Below are 15,849 nucleotides of genomic sequence, written 5' to 3' on the forward strand. Positions count from 1 at the left end.
CACCTGCAGCAACGTCATTACTGTTACCGTCGTTTCCGCTGCAAATGGAGGTGAGCGAGAAGAAAATTCCTAGGGGTCCACCACCACCAGAAAGTTCAAGAGAGAACCGTGCAACACACCCAGAGGTTGAAACACTTACCGCAGCGCAGATCTGCGACAAGGTGAGGAAATGGGGTGTGAAATTCGATGGCACTCAAGATTCTATGGCTTTCCTGGAAAGAATAGATGAACTAAGGGAATGTTATGGATTCACAGAAGCCGATTTACTTCTCGCATTACCGGAGTTGTTGAAGGGAAAAGCTCTTCTTTGGTATCGCAACCATAAGCAGACCTGGAGGAACTGGACAGACGTCATTGAAAGTTTCAAGGTATATTTCTTACCACAGCGGTACCAATACACCTTGGAGGAAGAAATCAGAAACCGCATTCTGTTTACAAGAAAACATGAAGCAACTTCCCCGTGGCGAACATTCTTACAAAAGTTGTAACGCACTTACGATTAATTTCGATGCAACGGTTGATCCTGCCCGTCTTGAAGGGGAAAGTTAAAGCGAGTATGAAGAGCTGACAACTCTGTGAGGGTGCGTTTATTGTATATAGTACGTAATACATCTTGTATATATTTATTATCCATAGGTATAGAGTAGTAAGGTAAGGTATGACCTTGAGCTCAAACCGACGTCATGACTAAAAGGGTATTGCTCTCCACTGCTATTGCGGGTCGTTAAACGGTCGATAAAGTTAAACGGTCGATAAAGGTTCGTTCAACTCAAAGGCACTCACTGGCCTTTAGTGTGTGGACGGTTATTGACGTGGGGCTATTGAGAGAGTAATGAACTTTGCGGGTCGCTAACCTCAGTTGCATGTATAGACGGAATCTCGTAATGTGTAGTGGGGCGCAGTAGTTATGTAACCCGCATGCGGCGTGTTAGTGCAGATCACATGAAACATGGCGTGGATAACGTATGCTGAGCAATCGTGGACCAAAGCGAGTGATTTTGTAACTGCGGTTGAACGTCTCAAGCAAATGTTTTCGGCGTTATCATTTGACGCGGAACATGAATCCATATACGGCAACGGTCAATATAGTGTGCAAGAGTGTCTGGCCATCGCTAGAAAATGAGTTAGGCGAAGAGATATGTGAGTTATTTGAACAGTAAAATATGTGAGAAATGTGTGGTACATAGATTGAGAAAAGCCTAGTTAGAACAATTATCGAGTTAAGCGAGTGGACTGAAAATGAAGAAGATAACAGTTACAATTGACGAATCACGGAATAGAGTATACATAATGTTGGCGTGGTCGTTTGCTTACGGTGAAGCGCGAAGAGGGTCGTGGGAAACAGTCGCGCTCGATAGCACAAATACGGTAAATATTTTCTTGTGATGTTTCAACAACCACTGTGTGAACTAAAATTTCATGTTTATAGTACGGAGCCGACTGTCGATTCGCAGCTTACAGATATGTTAGATGTGATCGAGGGTAGCGGGCCATCTTGCACCCAAAATCGGTAAATATATTACTTAAACATACAATTCATATAATGAGAGAGAACATGATTATGAATGATCGTTTTTTTTTTACAGAATTTACCCACCATTAATAAGATCGCAGTCGCCGGCTCCTCCACTTCCGCCAGCTGGAGATCAGCATGTGTAGTAAGTTTATCGAATTGTTTGTTAAATCGCTAATGCCATATCCCTTTTCTTGTGTAGCACCACCACAACAACTATGGCAGTGGTTCCAAGGGCTGGCAAAAACATAGAGCAAATGCTTCAGATGTACGGATTTGGTGGAGGAGACCCATGCGGCGCAGGTGACTGGAATGGGAGTCCATCAACACCCAAACAGGTTGCGGAGGCGACGTATGCGAGCCTCCTAAAGATGGCACCGGAATACGAAAGGAAGCTGCTTGACGCGCGGGCCAAGGTGACCAAATTGACCCTCTAGTTAGAGGAAGCTCGGGAGGAAGAAACCTCAATTGATAAAGATGTGAAATATCTTAATAATTTTATGTCATTTTTGACACAAAATTTGTAAATAATACTTGTAAATAAATGTAATAAAAAAATGAATCGTAATTATTGATGTGGACAAGTGAGTGTGCTGTATTAGCGTTGTTTGGCAACGGAAAAATAAAAAAACAATTTTGAGTTTTCTAATTGTATTGAAATTTTGCAATATTCTCCCTAATATAAAAGAATCAAATTTTCTACAATTGGTGACCCCGACGTGGTGTTGGAAGGAGAAGCAAATGTAAATCCATCAATGGAAGGAGGACAAAATAATAACGATATCGCTCGTTGACGATCGCTCGATGACACATTTGTTTTGCTAATTTCAACTTTATTAGTTATGTGAAATCTCTGTTTACAAGAGTTTTGTTATCATTTATGTCAATTTATGAAATTTTGTCGTATAACTACTCCAGTCTATGTCCAAGTATGTAATGGTGTTTCAGCTTATGGTATGGAAACCAGTTTCATAGAGCTCTAGGAAAGTCGGAGAATTTTGGGGTAAGTTCGTATTAATCGTATGTTTATCGGAATATTTAGACTTGGAGATACATTCTGTAGTGTACTATTTATTGGTTTACTTCACATTTTACCTTACATATTTTATCCGTAAGCGATTAACTTTCAAGCGGAGATAATTTTCTTTATTTATGTAAATGTTCATTTCAAAATTTGCTTATTTTGGAGAATTTGATATTTACAATGAAATTTATTTTGACTGATAATTAGGTATGTGTCGAGCAATTTAAAATATTATACGAATGTTGGCAGTTGAGTTATAAATATGGTAAAAATGTTATGATTAAAAATTATTTTGTGGGTCGATAACTGATGTCTTTCATTCGGTGTATACAAGCAGTAATGGTATTTCTCGTAAGTTATGGTATATTTCTATGTTCAGTGCTATAACGTTTGTGCCGAAAGGTAAACATAGTGGCGCCTTCCGGAATATCTTTAATGTGCTCAATTTGATCGTATGGACTACGACCATGTGCCTACTTTGACTGACCTACCGAGCCTTGGCATTTTAAATTTATTACAAGTACGAGTTTCTGCCTGTGACAAACTACGATTTACCGAACACCTTCTCAACTTATGTAATGCAGTGTGGAAAATCCTACCAGCCTTGCAAAAACATTGGGAAGCAAGGTAAGTAGTACTGAAACGACAAAAACTGAAAAAGCTACTGCTCTAGGATTCTTGCGTCTCTGGGAAGATGGAGGTGAACAACACCATCTTACATGTCTAATGATGGACCTTCTAAGAATTTTTGAAACTTCAAAAAGATTGTCAGAAACCTATGATTATAATGAGCGATGTTGAGCTCTCAAAAAAATCGCTGTTGATGCTATTACTTTAATAGACAGAGAACCTTATCCTGGCGGCCATGAAGAAAAACTAAGTCGGCAGATTTTTCCCGAAACTGAAGACGGGACATCAAAAAGAAGACACGTTAATTCCTTAGTTTCTACTAAAAGGTGTTGGCCTGCAGTAAGAAAACAAGTGGTGTTAAGTTACAAAGAATTTCTTTCGCAAAGATTAAATGAGGACCAACAAGAAATTTTGGACCGCATCAATAAATTTGTTAATGCAAGGACAGTCTCAGACTTGGTTAAAGAAGCACGAACAGTTGTTCAGCAGTTATTTGGAGAAGATGCTATAACAGCTTTCACCGACGATGCTATAAGTCTTTTCGCTTCGGAGAAACTCCCACCTCCCCCCCAGATAAACACCGGTACTGGTAAACTATTTCACTTCTTAAGAAGTCTCTATACCACATTCAGTTTTTTCAAAATTCGTTCAAGCATGTATATGTCTCTAACACCACATAGCGCGGGCCCGGAAAGAGCTGCATCCGTTCATACAATACTAAAAACATCCAAACAGTCAGGGTATTCCAGAGAGACTTTAAATTCGAGACTGTATACAGCTATTCACATGCTCATGTCAATATATTGTTGTGTTATTTTGTTTTAGTTGTAACTTGAAAGAAATTATAGAGCGTCTGGATGTGACAATTTTGTTTAGTTCAATTAATTAACCGGGGGGGTTATTAATAATTTGAGACACAGGATTGCGTAAATTTCATGTTATAGTTTTGGTTCAATTTCTTAGAAGTGTTCTGTTTTTATTTTATTCCTAGAATTTTTTTTCGATGTAAATTTCTTTTTAAATTTTATTTGCCGTTAACGAGGTATAGCGCGAAGTAGAGATAAGGTTGTCTTCGCAGAATTGCCGGGCGTACGTGCCGTTTAGCAAGAAGTTGAAAAATCGACGCTTCGCGTGATTGGCGGGCGGGATGTTGAAGAAAGGAGAAGGGCTTTTGGCTTAAATAGAAAATTTTTGAAGAGAGCGGGGCTTTTTGGTCGTTACAAAGCCAACCGGCGCTTCTTCGGTTACGTTATTTTTGAATTTTGTGGAAGTTTCTTGCGTAGTGGATCCAGGTTTAATTAGAATTTTTGTTTGCCGTTTAAGAAGAATTTTTTTTGAAAAGTTTAAGAAGTTTGTCGCCGTCCTGTTTTTTTTTTATTTTGCGGAAACACGGAAGTTTTGAAAATAATTGTGGGTACCCGAAGAGAGAAGACGTCGGTGTTTGAGTGTTTGGTTTGTGTGAAAATTTTGTTGTTGTGATCGTGTACGGATACCTCTTTGTATCAGAGTACGTTACTCGGACAAATTTAAAAGTAAGTAGTAGTTAGTGGTTTGTTTTTGTCATGTTTTTTTGTAATGTTTGAGTAATTTGTTTGTTTTTTTTGTGTTTCATTTATCTGTTTAAAATTGTAACAATTTGTAAAACAGAAATTTACGCAATTTTTTGCCTGAAATTAAACCAGTCATTGCAATCCAGGTTTTGTTTATTAGAGTCAAAGAGAGGTAATTGTCGGCGTCTCTTACTTTGTTTCAAGTTTATTAAATCTGGGGGTAAAGTTTCATATTGGAATTTAAGGATTTGGTTAAGCCACCTACTCATGTCATTGTTGGAATGCTGTAGGGTGGCAGAATCCAGCTGGACCTTGAGATGCGTGTAAAAATTTGGTTTTTTTTAATTACAACTGAGCTAGCTAGAGGTAAATCGTGGGATTCCCAGAAGTGAAGGTTAGGTCTCACAACATATATATATATATATATATATATTTTATTTTCATTTTTTATTTTTATTTTTTTTTTATTTTGTTATACCTGCCGATAATTCGTATGATTCAGCCAAGTCACACGAACATATCAGAAGACTTGTTAATTTTGGGTTGAGTGGAAGAGCAGTCAAGCATGCTTCTATGATTGACTGAACTCCGCCCTTAGGCAGTTAGCTTTAATATAGTACATATTATTTAGATATTTACTTTGTACAACTGCCTAATAAAGACATTTATTATTATTATGGTCGGTGTTTCTTGTGAGAACTCAGGTCTAGCCTGGTTAACTAATCGCACGGATTAAAATCAAGTAACGATTAGTGTCTGTGTCTGTGTCTAGTGAAGTTATGTAGGGTTCTAAAGAAAAATAAAAAATAAAAGAAATATTCGCACACTCACATTGGAAATCTAGGGATAGTATGTAATTCATACTTACCAACATAGCTGTTAATGGCCACAATAGTCAACGCTATCAGGAAAGAAGAAAACAAAACAAAAATATCATTATAATAATTCCTGTACTTTTATTAAATAGAGTTTATTATTATTATTATTATTAATGGAGTCGATACAGCATTTTACGATCCTAGGCCGCCGGTTGCAAAATTTTTAGAAATGAAAGAGAGAAGGAGAAAATTACCAGACGTGGAACTTTATAAAGATCAAGAATTTACAAAAAAGTTTTTTAAACGCACTTCCACAATATAATTGAAGACACGAGTGGATGAAGGTGTTATGATACAAATTTGAAGTTTTGAGTAAATTGACGTTAAAGTTTTTGCCATGTAATTTCTTTCCATGTAGGTCTATTGAATCAAATATTGCCTTGACGATTTACCAGATATCGTATAATGTTAGTATTCATTGATTAGTAAATGGGAGAAGAAATTTGTGATTGTTATTGAAAAAGATATGTACATAACACCTTCATTCTCTAGATTAAATTGCAAAAATACTCCAGAATTTCATGGAAAAGGAGTTTATTGAACACGTCAACAGTAAAACATTGTAGTTATTTTGTAAATATTAACATAACATGCCTTCTCAGTCTTTTAGGATAGCTTCATAATAATACCGGTACTCCTGTTTAACAAACTTGAGCTGCTGCTGTAGCTTGTTCCTCTTTTCGTCTGAGAGAGTTCCATATTTTTCGGAAAACCTTTCAATCTGGATATCTTTAGGTGGCAGTGTGTTTTTCTTATTTTTAAGTATATTCACCTTTTTAAACGGCACTGTTTCATCATAAGATTCTTTATAGAGGTAAGATCCGTATTCTTTGACTTATCCATTTTATTCCATCCCTAAATCTTACAATTTCATTTAATTCGTCTTTCTTTCTGTTTATAAGTCGGAGTCTTTCAGGCAAATCAACTATTTTTCGGAAATGCGGACTCATATCGATCACTTGATTATGTCTGCTCGCTGCTGAAATGATGTTCCGATACGTGTCTGGTATATAAACTGTGTCATGTTTACGTAGCACCTTCTCAATTCGGCCAAAGTCTCTATCAGAGTCCAGGTAGGTGTGGCCCACTTCGGGGAATTTATGATCAATAGAAAGAAAATATCCTTTTAGGATGAGATACTGATACAGGCAGATCATATGAAAATTTTTATTTTTGCCTGCGCAAGAATCGGACCATATTATTAAGCGATCTTTTTGCTTGACATAGTCATCGCATTCAATAAATCGTAAAAGTGCACTGCTTATCTCTGAACTACCTCTATTCGCCATGTCTTCCGTCCATGTGCAAAAGTATGCTCTTTCCGTATTCTTTCCAACAACGTGGATTCCAAAATTATAGAACCACATCTGTCTCAAGTAGAAGGCTTTTGAGGTCGTTAATTTTGGAAGTGGCATAGTCTGTTGCAGATCTATGGTGACGTACACTACATGGTCCAACGTTTTTGACATCTGCCTGTCGGCTTTAAGGGCTTCTATTGCTGCAGCATAATTTTCTTTATGTTCCTCATTGGCATTGCCTGCATCACAAGTGCTGCAGGCAGGGCCGGTTCCACCCAACATGAGGCCCTAGGCGCTAGACGTTGATTGAGGCCCTTGATTTAGCGTTTTGGTCCATAAATTTAATCTCGAATTTAATCAATCGATTACCTAAGGGAAAATGCAAAACAACTATTTAAACTCTTATTAACTGTTTTTATTTTTAAACAAGTTTCTAACAAACAAAACATACATGATACAGTAACCGATGTGTATCACGCAGATTCTTAAAAATATAGAAATCCTACTAGAAAAAAGAAAAAGAACACATTAAAAATTCTTTTTTCTGGTTTTTTGTTTTGAAAAGATATCAATAATGTCATCGAAAGGTATGCTGCTTACCACATCCGATTCGATAAAAAGCATTGAAAGATTAGTAGTTTTATCTTGTAGCAAACTATTCCTTAAATAATTTTTGATCCTTTTCAAAACTGAAAAGGCACGCTCTCCAGAAGCATTACTAACCGGCAATGTCAAAAATATTTTTAAAATTGTTTCTACGTTTGGAAACGTGGATCTTAGACCATCGTTAATATGCTTGTACATAGCAAACGGATCCGTAATATTTTCTTCTTTCGCATAATTTAAAAAATGTAACATTTCCTCTTGAAAGTAATCGACATTAATATCATCTTTATATACCTCTTTTATTTTACTAATAGAAAGATTAACTTCTATATCTGTCAAGTTAGTATCAAAAAATATTTTAAAATTTTTTAAAATATCGGTATAAACTTGGCTCCTTCTGTCTAGTTCACTAATTATATTGTCACAAATAACATAAACCGTTTGTGTAATAAACTTTTTGCGACCTCTCAAAAATACTTCATTAGTTGATGTCTCGTCACTTTGCAATTTTCTTGTTTTTTGACGGACTCTTTCGTCATTAAACACACATGAGTCAGTCAACACCTTAGCTTCATCTTCAATTTGTATGAAATTATCCCGAACATCTATTATAAACTGCTTTAAAGATTTTAATAAGTTTTCGCCATTTAACAAATTAATTTTTGGATCTTGGAGTGCTTTACTTGTATAATTTAACCTCACTAATATTTTATACCATAAAGTTGTTAATAAGGCCGTTTCATATTTTTCAAAATGTTTGATTAACCCTTTTATTTCAGTGCGCGCTACAGGCTTTTCGTCTTCAGACTGATACATTTTCATTAAAGCTTGCTGTATTTCTTTGTAGCCCTTTTTAAGAGCCAATATAGCATCGGCCCTAGCTGACCATCTTGTATCGCACACTTTTTTTAGGGTTACACCATCTTTTGGGAGAATGTTCTTTAATACATTCCATCGGCGAGTTGACGCCGAAAAAAAAGTAAATAGATTTTGACAAAAAGAAAAAAAATTCACAGCATCAAAACAAGATTCTGCTGCGTTATTTCCCACTAAATTTAACGAATGGCTTGTACAAGGAACATAAAATGCAGTGGGGCTATGTTTTTTAATTCGGGACTGCAAGCCAGAGTACACCCCTGACATGTTTGCCGCATTATCATAACTTTGCCCCCTACATTTGGTAATATCTAGTGAAAACTCTTTAAAAGCACCTAAAATTACATTTTCCAAATGTTCTGCGTTATGTGCTTCTATGGGTATGAATCCCAAAAATCTTTCTTTTATCTCGCCGTGTTGGTTTAAATATCTGATGATTAAAACCAATTGATCTACGTGAGATATATCAGGTGTAGAATCTACGCTAAGTGAGAAATACATCGCGTTTCTAATGTCATCCAAGATTACGTCTAATGTTTTTTTAGCCATTAAATTAATAAATTCGTCACAGATACTATGGGATAGATAATTAACACTCCCTTTACCGCAATTTCCGTATTTTTCTAAATGCGATTTTAAAAAATTATCAAACTGACTCAAATATTCCAAACATGTCAAAAAGTTGCCTTTATTTTGGGACCCTACGGTGTCATTAGTGCCCCGAAATGCCAATCCAAGCGAACCCAACAGTTTAACTGTAGCAACGACTCTTTTTAAAACTTCTCGCCAATAATTTTCTTCAGACTTCAACTGTTTACACAGCTCAGCATCAATTCGGCCTGACGATAAACGTCGTTTATTGTAACAACACATAGATTTAACGTGCTCCTGGGAACGTTCGTGATCAGTTAATATTCTACAAATATTTTTCCAGTCATTGCACCCTACGATCATTTTGGAAGAAACACGTGAACGTGAAAAAAGTTTGCAAACAAAACAATACACCGATTTACTAGTGTCTGAAAATATCAACCACTCACGTTTTTCCTTAATCCCATTTGATTTGATGGTGTAAAAGTTTGACTCTTGAAAAGTTCTGGTATATACTTTTTCCTTATCGACGTAGGATGATTTTAAATTTTCAATTTTTCCAAAATTTTTAGGAACACTATCCAAGATTTCACCAATAAGTTTTTCTGAAATGTCTGTTGGCCACTTCGCAATATCCCCTAACTGGAGGCTAGTATCGTCAAGCTTCAAGTCGTTCACAATTATCCCCGTATCCGTATCGCCCGTATCCTCATGATGACGTGAATTTGAAGTTTCTTGATGCAAGGTATTCGCGATAATGTCGTCGTCGTCTTCATCTTTAGTGTTTCGGTTTCCACATTCTGAAGTACTTTGCCTTTGCCTTTGCGGAACAGGAATACATATACTTGTACTAGATGGTGGGTCGAGATTTCTCGTCATAGCAGAGGAGTTAGATAAAAATGACGCCATTGAATTTCTAAGAGCCTCCTGTTCCACAATGCGTTCTTTTTGCTTTTTTCGTTTGGCAGATCCAGATTCATATGACCTTTTCATACTGCCGACACTAAAACAACATTTAAAGTTAAACTAAAAATAACCCAACAGATCAGGTGACCGTGACAGTTAATGAATATTGTAAGATTCAATCTTTTTCTTTTACTAATATTCGTGTTAAAAGTAGGTAATTTGTGCTTCCCCTTTCGTACTTCCTACTTACCCTTGAATGTTTATTTAATAAAATAAATTGCACTTTCGAAGTTCCAGCACTGTGAAAAACTCAGTATAAATTAATATAGGCTTTACTTTAACTTTATGTATAATGTATTTCACGCGAACGCGTGCAGCAGCGGCTCATTGACGAATTGCACTATCAGCTACTTGCCCTCCTTCCCACAATCACACTTCGTTTCGTTGCAACGTACGAGCCTTACGAGGTACGACGTTGCACTTGCCAGCGATGTCATTGAGCCGGAACGCGCCGGAAGCATTTACCCTTTACCAAATCGAGGCGCTCTTCCTAATTTGATTTTTACATTCATTCATATTTTAAAATTAAATATAAATAAAAAGAATTTACATTTATCTGTTTATATTTAAATTTTTTGCATTTTATGGGGCCCCTTTAAAGTTGGGGCCCTAGGCTAGCGCCTAGTGCGCCTAGTGACAAAACCGGCCCTGCCTGCAGGTGTCACTTTTTGGCTGACCAAACGAGAGATTAAACTCTGTTACAAACACTTTTGTGTAAGTACTCTTCTTAATTTTGTACTTTTCGGGGCGCTTCTGCTGATCACATTCTTCTATGTAAAGCTGTGAGGAAACGAAATTAAGGGTGAGGAAATAATCTGCCCAAACCAGTAAATAAGATTTCCCCCAGATATTTCCACTTAATTTCGCCCCTCCTAATCGTCTTCCCCGCCAGATCTCCAAGATATATATACCTGTGTCAGTCCAGTGTTTGTAACTTTTGCTTCTACCTTTACCAGTGCCTTTTGCTATTAACCAGCCTTATTTACCTGTTATTGATTACTGCACCTTTAACCGTCGTTCCATTTCCTGTAAAACCGTTGTTAACCTGCACCCCCTGTCGTTCCTTGTGTTGAGTGTGTTGCCGTTAGCCCTAGGGGGTTAATCGTAATTAGCCGTCGAGGTGAGTGAGTGTTTATAGTGTCATTAAAACAACAATCTTTCAACCCTTTATTAAACGTGCAAGCTGTTACCTCTATTACTCTGACCAGTTCCCAATTCCCCGAGTAATTCCAGTTCCTAGGTGTACTCCCTAGCGAACGGGTTACTACAACAAGTATTCCTCAAGATTACCAGCTACTCTCCGTACGTTCCTACCTGTCCGTGTCTTCAAAACAAAATCGGAGCGTGACTCCTGGTTTTAAACGAAGTACACCTCCGTAGTATCTTCCCGTCGCCCCGTCCTGCCTAACCTGGGGCACAGTGCTCCCGCCTACGTTAACCATAAGGGGCTGAAAGCCGTCACGTGAAAGGTTAGTTGTTACAGTTCGAACACTCACCCCGCAGGTTCTGTTGGTTACCCCGTTCGGGTGGCGCAGCCCTCAATCCCGCATCAATTAATTTGTTACATTCTAGACAGCACTGCACGTGGAAATTAACCTACAGTCCGACACGAAAACGGCATTGACAGCAAACCAGCTGACACGCTGGGGCCAGATAACTACCGGCAGATGGCAGTACTCCCCAAGTAAATACGAGGACTGCTCCGGAAATCTTTTATATTATTTTATTTTGTATATATATATTTTATTTCTATTTAGCCAATACACTTTTAATTTTCTTTGCTCGCCAATTATTTCCCGACGCTACCCGAGGCTGTGGGCAAAAGCCGGAACGTACCCAGGGTTGCTCACATAATTTGGCGCGCCGAGCAGCGGACTCTGAACCTGCACCCTAAAAGGTATAATACATAAATTTGGTTTTATTATAGATAATACCTCCTGTACACCGGTCCAGAATTAATTATTTTTATTTATTTCAGCATTAACTTTATTTTTATTTTCCTGTACATATTAGTTTTAGGTATTTTAGTTTTATTGCCCGCTTTACCTGCAAAATCTTCTCTTTGGTTGGCGCTCGAGTACCCACCAGTCCGTTTAAAAATCCAAACAGAAGATGCCGGAAACTGAAACCGATCCAGTTGTACCTCCAGAAATGGACGTTAAATTTAGTTGGGTGTTTGCGTTAAAAAAGGAGCAACTGCAGACCGAGGCCCGCCGGTTTAAGTTAGAAACAGGGGGGAATGTTCCAGAATTACAACAACGGCTCGTTACCTTCTTGAAAACGGGGGAAGGCCAAGTTACGGACCCGACCCCAGCGCGTCCCAGATCACCCCGTCTCCAGGTACCTGTCCCCGTAACAGAACCACCGCCACCTAGGAATGATACGGCGAAACTATGGGAGCAAGTTCGGAAATGGGGCCTACGTTTCGATGGCAAAGGAGACCCAGTATCCTTTCTAGAACGACTAGAAGAATTAAGAATGGGGTATGGAATTAGTGATGCCTGTTTATTACCCACCATAGCCTTGATCTTTGGAGATACCGCTCTATTGTGGTACCGAAATTCCCGTGACCGATTTACCACCTGGGACGAGTTCGTCAAAGCCTTCCAGGATCAATTCTATCCCCCTAGGTATGCTTTTCGGTTGGAAGAAGAGATCCGTACTCGTACCCAGGGGTTGAAAGAAAATGTGCCCATGTACGTGACGGCCATGATGACACTTCTGCGCCGCCATGGTCACTATTCGCAGGAACAGCAGGTCGATTGTCTTCATGAAAATCTCCGACCCGAGTACAAGCTATACATTAAACGAAGAGAGGTGAAATCGGTATACGATATCCTGGAGATGGGAAAGGAATATGAACAGGTAGTGTCACAGAAGGATCTGATTAAGCCAGCTATCCTCAACAAACCTGCCGAAATAATCCCTAGACCTGCACCTCTACCCTTAGCCCGACCGACTCTTGCCAGATCTGCATCACCGCCATTACATCACCCGAACACCACCAGACCGCCCTTGTTTTCGACCCGTCCTGGCCCGAGAGTGATCGACCAGGAGGAAATCGAAAAGAGATTAACCGCTTCTTCGGGACACGGAAATCTTGCATCGGTCCAGTATAACCGAGCCGAAGTGTGTTGGAATTGTGGCCAACCGGGACATTGGAGATTCCATTGTAAGAATCCGTTTAGGAAATTCTGCTCTAGGTGCAACAAACCCGACGCCTATTCCAGCGAGTGCGATTGTAGACGCGCACCTTCGGGAAGCGCCAATCCGGATGCAGGGGATTTTCAAGGATGGCATGAGTGGCTTGCTACCGTTAAAAGTTTTTACCTGCCAGCACCTAGACCCGTAACCGCCATTAATCCCCCAGATACCAGACTCTTTATTAAGTTGCAGCTATGTAACCAAATGATTTCAGCATTAATTGATACCGGCCCCGCCCGAACCTATTTTGGAGCATCCATTAAAAACATTTTGAACCGTAATCAAATTTACCCCACTTCTTTAGCCCAGGGAACTGCTGAGATGGCCGATGGAACGACTGTTGAAACCATGGGAAATTTCCAGTTCCAGGTTATTATAGCTGATCAGAGTCGGATGGTGAACGCGATTCACCTACCTACCTTGAATGTTGACTTTATACTAGGATTAGATTTCCTGGGAACTTATCAAGCTCGCATAGACCTTCGCAAGGGAAGCCTAGAACTCGGAGGAGGCTCTCAGGTGACGAGGCAGAAGTCTACGGGCGAAGTAGAAGCTCCCGACCATTCCAGAATCGCTGGAATTAGTAGCCCAAACGCCGAACCACTCCAGGCCCTTAATGATTTTTTGCAGGTGGAAGGAATCGCCGCTAAGTTATCCAGAAAATACAGCGGTCCATATAGGGTAAGTAAAATAATCTCACCTGTGATAGTTGAATTGCAAGATCTGGGAAATCCCCGCCGGAAAAGCCGTGTCCATGTAAAGGAATTAAAAGCCATCCCCTCCAGCGATGATGAAGAATCCCAAGGGGGGAAAGCTCTTGGTGAAAGCTCAGAGCCGCCAAGAATCCAGTCCAGTCTTGCAACCATTAAGATGGCACCAGTAAAGAGAGTAAAGCGGCGGTCGAAAGTTAGAATTGCTCCGTGGTTTCCTCGGAGGTTTAATCCCGAGGGTTCTTCACCCGTAGCTGTTCTTTCGAGGAGCGTCCCACAAGAAGCCCCGCCGCCTCCGTCAGTGCAACCCGATGTTGAAGCATTAGCAGAACGGTTCAGCAGAGTGTTTGGAAGTCCAGATGTAAGGGAGGTGATCCCTCAGGAGTGGAGATGGGGAAGCCCGGCAAGCCTTCCTATGACTCCAACTGCATCCACCCCTCAAGCAGCCACGCCGTCGCCCTTATGGAATACCCCCATACTGTCTTCGCCTGATCCGGAGTTGGTGGCTGTATGCAACCGGGCCTTGGACTGTGAGACCACGGCGAACCGTTTGGCCAGTTTGGACTTGGGAATAACTCCGCTGCCTGGTATGTCTACCGTGCCAACTCCCAGCCCTCTTCTCCAGCAGCCTGCGGTGTCCATCCGAAAGAAGAAAAGACGGTCCCGTAGCCAGACTCAACGTAAAAAGGCTAACCAGCGCCGAGTACTCGTGGGGGTCAGTCTTGGAGGTGGTCCAGGAAGCTTCCTACGTCTTCCCCGAAAAGAGGCCGTAGAGATGGGGTTGATTCTGAAAGGCGAACATCACCATATCTTTAATTTTTTATCCCCCAGCAAATCCTCTACCCGAAGGGAGGGAGAGATGTGAGGAAACGAAATTAAGGGTGAGGAAATAATCTGCCCAAACCAGTAAATAAGATTTCCCCCAGATATTTCCACTTAATTTCGCCCCTCCTAATCGTCTTCCCCACCAGATCTCCAAGATATATATACCTACCTGTGTCAGTCCAGTGTTTGTAACTTTTGCTTCTACCTTTACCAGTGCCTTTTGCTATTAACCAGCCTTATTTACCTGTCATTGATTACTGCACCTTTAACCGTCGTTCCATTTCCTGTAAAACCGTTGTTAACCTGCACCCCCTGTCGTTCCTTGTGTTGAGTGTGTTGCCGTTTGCCCTAGGGGGTTAATCGTAATTAGCCGTCGAGGTGAGTGAGTGTTTATAGTGTCATTAAAACAACAATCTTTCAACCCTTTATTAAAACGTGCAAGCCGTTACCTCTATTACTCTGACCAGTTCCCAATTCCCCGAGTAATTCCAGTTCCTAGGTGTACTCCCTAGCGAACGGGTTACTACAACAAGTATTCCTCAAGATTACCAGCTACTCTCCGTACGTTCCCACCTGTCCGTGTCTTCAAAACAAAATCGGAGCGTGACTCCTGGTTTTAAACGAAGTACACCTCCGTAGTATCTTCCCGTCGCCCCGTCCTGCCTAAACCTGGGGCACAGTGCTCCCGCCTACGTTAACCATAAGGGGCTGAAAGCCGTCACGTGAAAGGTTAGTTGTTACAGTTCGAACACTCACCCCGCAGGTTCTGTTGGTTACCCCGTTCGGGTGGCGCAGCCCTCAATCCCGCATCAATTAATTTGTTACATTATAGACAGCACTGCACGTGGAAATTAACCTACAGTCCGACACGACAACGGCATTGACAGCAAACCAGCTGACACGCTGGGGCCAGATAACTACCGGCAGATGGCAGTACTCCCCAAGTAAATACGAGGACTGCTCCGGAAATCTTTTATATTATTTTATTTTGTATATATATATTTTTATTTCTATTTAGACAATACACTTTTAATTTTCTTTGCTCGCCAATTATTTCCCGACGCTACCCGAGGCTGTGGGCAAAAGCCGGAACGTACCCAGGGTTGCTCACAATGTTATTTACCATTAGCGTCCCTACAGTAAGGGCTAAGGTGTTTTTTAAAAAAAGGAATGGACTG

General features: G+C 40.1%; 2 protein-coding genes and 1 long non-coding RNA gene across 5 annotated transcripts; 1 reads left to right on the forward strand and 2 right to left on the reverse strand.

The window, feature by feature from the left end:
• Positions 1-774: 774 nt before the first annotated feature.
• Positions 775-1,986, forward strand: LOC116160224. 2 transcript variants are annotated; one of them, XM_031473370.1, is made up of 4 exons: positions 775-1,368; positions 1,430-1,510; positions 1,587-1,658; positions 1,716-1,986. In XM_031473370.1, the coding sequence occupies exons 2-4, from the start codon at positions 1,464-1,466 to the stop codon at positions 1,948-1,950; spliced, it is 354 nt and encodes a 117-aa protein (XP_031329230.1). In that variant the 5' UTR covers positions 775-1,368; positions 1,430-1,463; the 3' UTR covers positions 1,951-1,986. The 2 variants fall into 2 exon arrangements, with proteins under 2 accessions (XP_031329230.1, XP_031329231.1); XM_031473371.1 differs by having other exon boundaries at positions 1,587-1,655.
• Positions 1,987-7,148: 5,162 nt separating this feature from the next.
• Positions 7,149-10,546, reverse strand: LOC116160570 (zinc finger MYM-type protein 1-like). 2 transcript variants are annotated; one of them, XM_031473794.1, is made up of 2 exons: positions 9,416-10,546; positions 7,149-7,262 (listed from the first exon to the last, which is right to left on the reverse strand). In XM_031473794.1, the coding sequence occupies exons 1-2, from the start codon at positions 9,957-9,959 to the stop codon at positions 7,189-7,191; spliced, it is 618 nt and encodes a 205-aa protein (XP_031329654.1). In that variant the 5' UTR covers positions 9,960-10,546; the 3' UTR covers positions 7,149-7,188. The 2 variants fall into 2 exon arrangements, with proteins under 2 accessions (XP_031329654.1, XP_031329653.1); XM_031473793.1 differs by having other exon boundaries at positions 7,194-9,969; positions 10,123-10,546.
• A 4,537-nt stretch (positions 10,547-15,083) lies between these two features.
• On the reverse strand, positions 15,084-15,552 carry LOC116159211. The gene is made up of 3 exons (XR_004142914.1): positions 15,428-15,552; positions 15,245-15,379; positions 15,084-15,194 (listed from the first exon to the last, which is right to left on the reverse strand). It is a non-coding gene; the product is annotated as an uncharacterized LOC116159211 (long non-coding RNA).
• Positions 15,553-15,849: the final 297 nt, after the last annotated feature.

Source organism: Photinus pyralis, unplaced genomic scaffold (genome assembly GCF_008802855.1).
Source record: "Photinus pyralis isolate 1611_PpyrPB1 unplaced genomic scaffold, Ppyr1.3 Ppyr1.4_LG1, whole genome shotgun sequence".
In the NCBI taxonomy this organism is placed as follows: Eukaryota; Metazoa; Arthropoda; class Insecta; order Coleoptera; family Lampyridae; genus Photinus; species Photinus pyralis.

Bases quoted from the DNA above. Each gene is read 5' to 3' on its own strand.
- LOC116160224 (XM_031473370.1), top strand. From the start codon at position 1,464: ATGTTAGATGTGATCGAGGGTAGCGGGCCATCTTGCACCCAAAATCG. The intron at 1,511-1,586 runs GTAAATATATTA...TTTTTTTTACAG, and splicing joins CCATCTTGCACCCAAAATCG to AATTTACCCACCATTAATAA. The intron at 1,659-1,715 runs GTAAGTTTATCG...TTTCTTGTGTAG, and splicing joins GCTGGAGATCAGCATGTGTA to CACCACCACAACAACTATGG.
- LOC116160570 (XM_031473793.1), bottom strand. From the start codon at position 9,959: ATGAAAAGGTCATATGAATCTGGATCTGCCAAACGAAAAAAGCAAAAA.